This window comes from Suricata suricatta, chromosome 7 (genome assembly GCF_006229205.1).
Source record: "Suricata suricatta isolate VVHF042 chromosome 7, meerkat_22Aug2017_6uvM2_HiC, whole genome shotgun sequence".
NCBI lineage: Eukaryota > Metazoa > Chordata > Mammalia > Carnivora > Herpestidae > Suricata > Suricata suricatta.
The window spans coordinates 114,598,657-114,600,917 of NC_043706.1; the positions used below are offsets into that span (position 1 = coordinate 114,598,657).

General features: G+C 41.6%; 1 protein-coding gene across 3 annotated transcripts in view; it reads right to left on the reverse strand.

The window, feature by feature from the left end:
• The window catches only part of LOC115296299 (trace amine-associated receptor 6-like), a 1,325-nt gene extending 418 nt beyond the window's left edge, over positions 1 to 907 (reverse strand). For 2 of the 3 annotated variants that reach the window (XM_029944783.1, XM_029944780.1), the window contains exon 1: positions 163 to 907. In XM_029944783.1, the coding sequence (XP_029800643.1) occupies positions 163 to 907 (745 nt within the window). Of the gene's footprint in view, positions 1 to 145 lie in introns of all 3 variants that reach the window. The other variant, XM_029944781.1, reaches the window with a different exon arrangement.
• Between the last annotated feature and the right edge of the window lie 1,354 nt (positions 908 to 2,261).

Sequence of the window (2,261 nt, forward strand, 5' to 3'; positions counted from 1 at the left end):
AGTTATAATAAGCGAACCAGCAAAGTATCTCATAAACATATGAAGGTGTTATCCACCCTCCCAAAAAATCAATGAATGAATCAATCATATACGGTAACCACGAGATTAAAAACGCTATCACGGTGATACCCAGGGTTTTAGCTGCTTTTCTCTCTCTCTTACTCTCCCTGGCTTTGTTAGGCCCTGATGCTTCTGCTTTGCTACCAATGTTTGCAATCTTTATAGCCTGTTTTTGAGCCACAAGAAAAATATTACTGTACAGAATTATCATTACAAAAGTAGGTATGAAAAATAATAGCAAATCTATCAAAATCCAAAATTGATTTATGACTGGCCGACATCCACCTACGCAGCTGAGGGCACTTACTAACTCCTCCAGCCCATCATCATGAGCACCTGTGAAGAACAGGCCACCACTGTATACAAGGGGCAGGATCCAGGAAATGCCGACACAGATCCCTGACACAGACACCGTGAACTTGGTAGGATAGAGCAGAGGGTCAGTAACAGCGATGTACCTGTCGATGGAGATGAAGCACAAGTGGACGAGGGAAGAGTAACAAAATGCCACATCACAGCACGTGTGGAAGGTACAGAAGCTTGGCCCAAAGTACCAGCAGCTCTCCACAGACCTGACCATGCTGAAGGGCATGACGGTCACCCCCACCAGAAAGTCAGCGCAGGCCAGAGACGCGATGAGAAAATTGGTTGGAGAGTGCAGCTGCTTGAAATGCAGGATTGAAGTCACCACCAGGAGGTTTCCAAACACAGCCAGCATCGCCCCAAAGCCGAACACCGTGTAGAGAATGAACCGGGGTCCGGGCGAGTAGGGAGCTTTCACGCAGGATCCGGTCACGTTCTGGTAGCAGAGCTGCCCGGATGCAGCGGGGGACGCGTTGGTTCTCATGGCGCTGCTGCAAACAGCTATAAACGTGCTGAAGTCCTGCCCGTGGCCAGTCACACCAGCTAGAGCAGTTTCACGTTTCCTAAGGCAGAGAAAGATCTTTTTAACTGATACCCTTGCTGTAATTATTAGTTATTATCATTGTAGCCTGTCATATATTCATTTTACTTTAGGCTAAAACGTAGAAAGTAATACTATTTTCAATTTAAATGATCAATAAATCTTAGCTATTATTAATGATCATTTTTATTTTTACTCTTTTGCATGTAATTGAACCAATTTTTCTAAATCTGATAAGAATTTTGCTTCAAGTAAGAGTGTCACAAATTTGCTTTTGCCACCAAAGGTTTTTTTGTCTGCAACCTATCGAACATCTTTTACTACCTACTCTTCATATAGTGGATATTTCTTTTTGCTAGGTAGTGATAATTCTGTGACTTGTTTTTTATTAGTTGTGTTTTACCTCCACGCTCCGCAAAACTGTCTGTGACGTTAATGACAAACAAGTCCCAGGAAACACAGCCAAATCCCATATCTCAAATCATCCCAAAGCAAAGAAGTCCCTGTAGTGGAAGGTGTGAACCGAGAGCAGAAACTTATATTTATATTCTCCACTTAAAATTCATATTTTGACATAGAATGGCCTCCATACAAAAACCCAACAGAGACTATGTGAAAAACATAACACAAATGCAAAAATCCTGAACAGAAGTTTAACAAACCAAACCTAAATATATAAAACGATATTGCATCATGATTGGAGTCGGTACAAAAAAGGGAAGTTTACCTTCACATTAAAAAGTAAAATGATACAGGGTGCCAGGGTGGTTCAGTTGGTTAAGCATCTGACTTCAGCTCAGGTCATGATCTCACAGTTCATGGGTTCGAGTCCCATGTCAGGCTCTGTGCGGACAGCTTAGAACCTAGAGTCTCCTTCAGATTCTGTGTCTCCCTCTCTCTCTGAGCCTCGCCTGCTCACACTCTGTGTATGTGTTTATTTCTCTCTCAAAAATAAATAAAAAGTAAAAAATAAAAGGTAAAATGATGCAATTCACCATTTTAAAATGTCTGAAGGATGAAGCAAATTATATAAAATTCAACATGTCATCATTACTAAAAAAAAAATCTTAGGGAGCCAAGGTGGCTCAGTTCTTTAGCATTCAACTTTGGCTCAGGTCATGATCTCGTGGTTCATGGATTTGAACCCTGTGTCCAGCTCTGTGCCGACAGCTAGGAGCCTGGAGCCTGCTTCAGATTCTGGTCTCCCTCTCTCTCTCTCTCTGCCCTTCAATCATTTGTGCTTCTCTCTCTCTCTCAAAAATAAATAAACATTTAACAAATTTCTTAGCTAAATAAA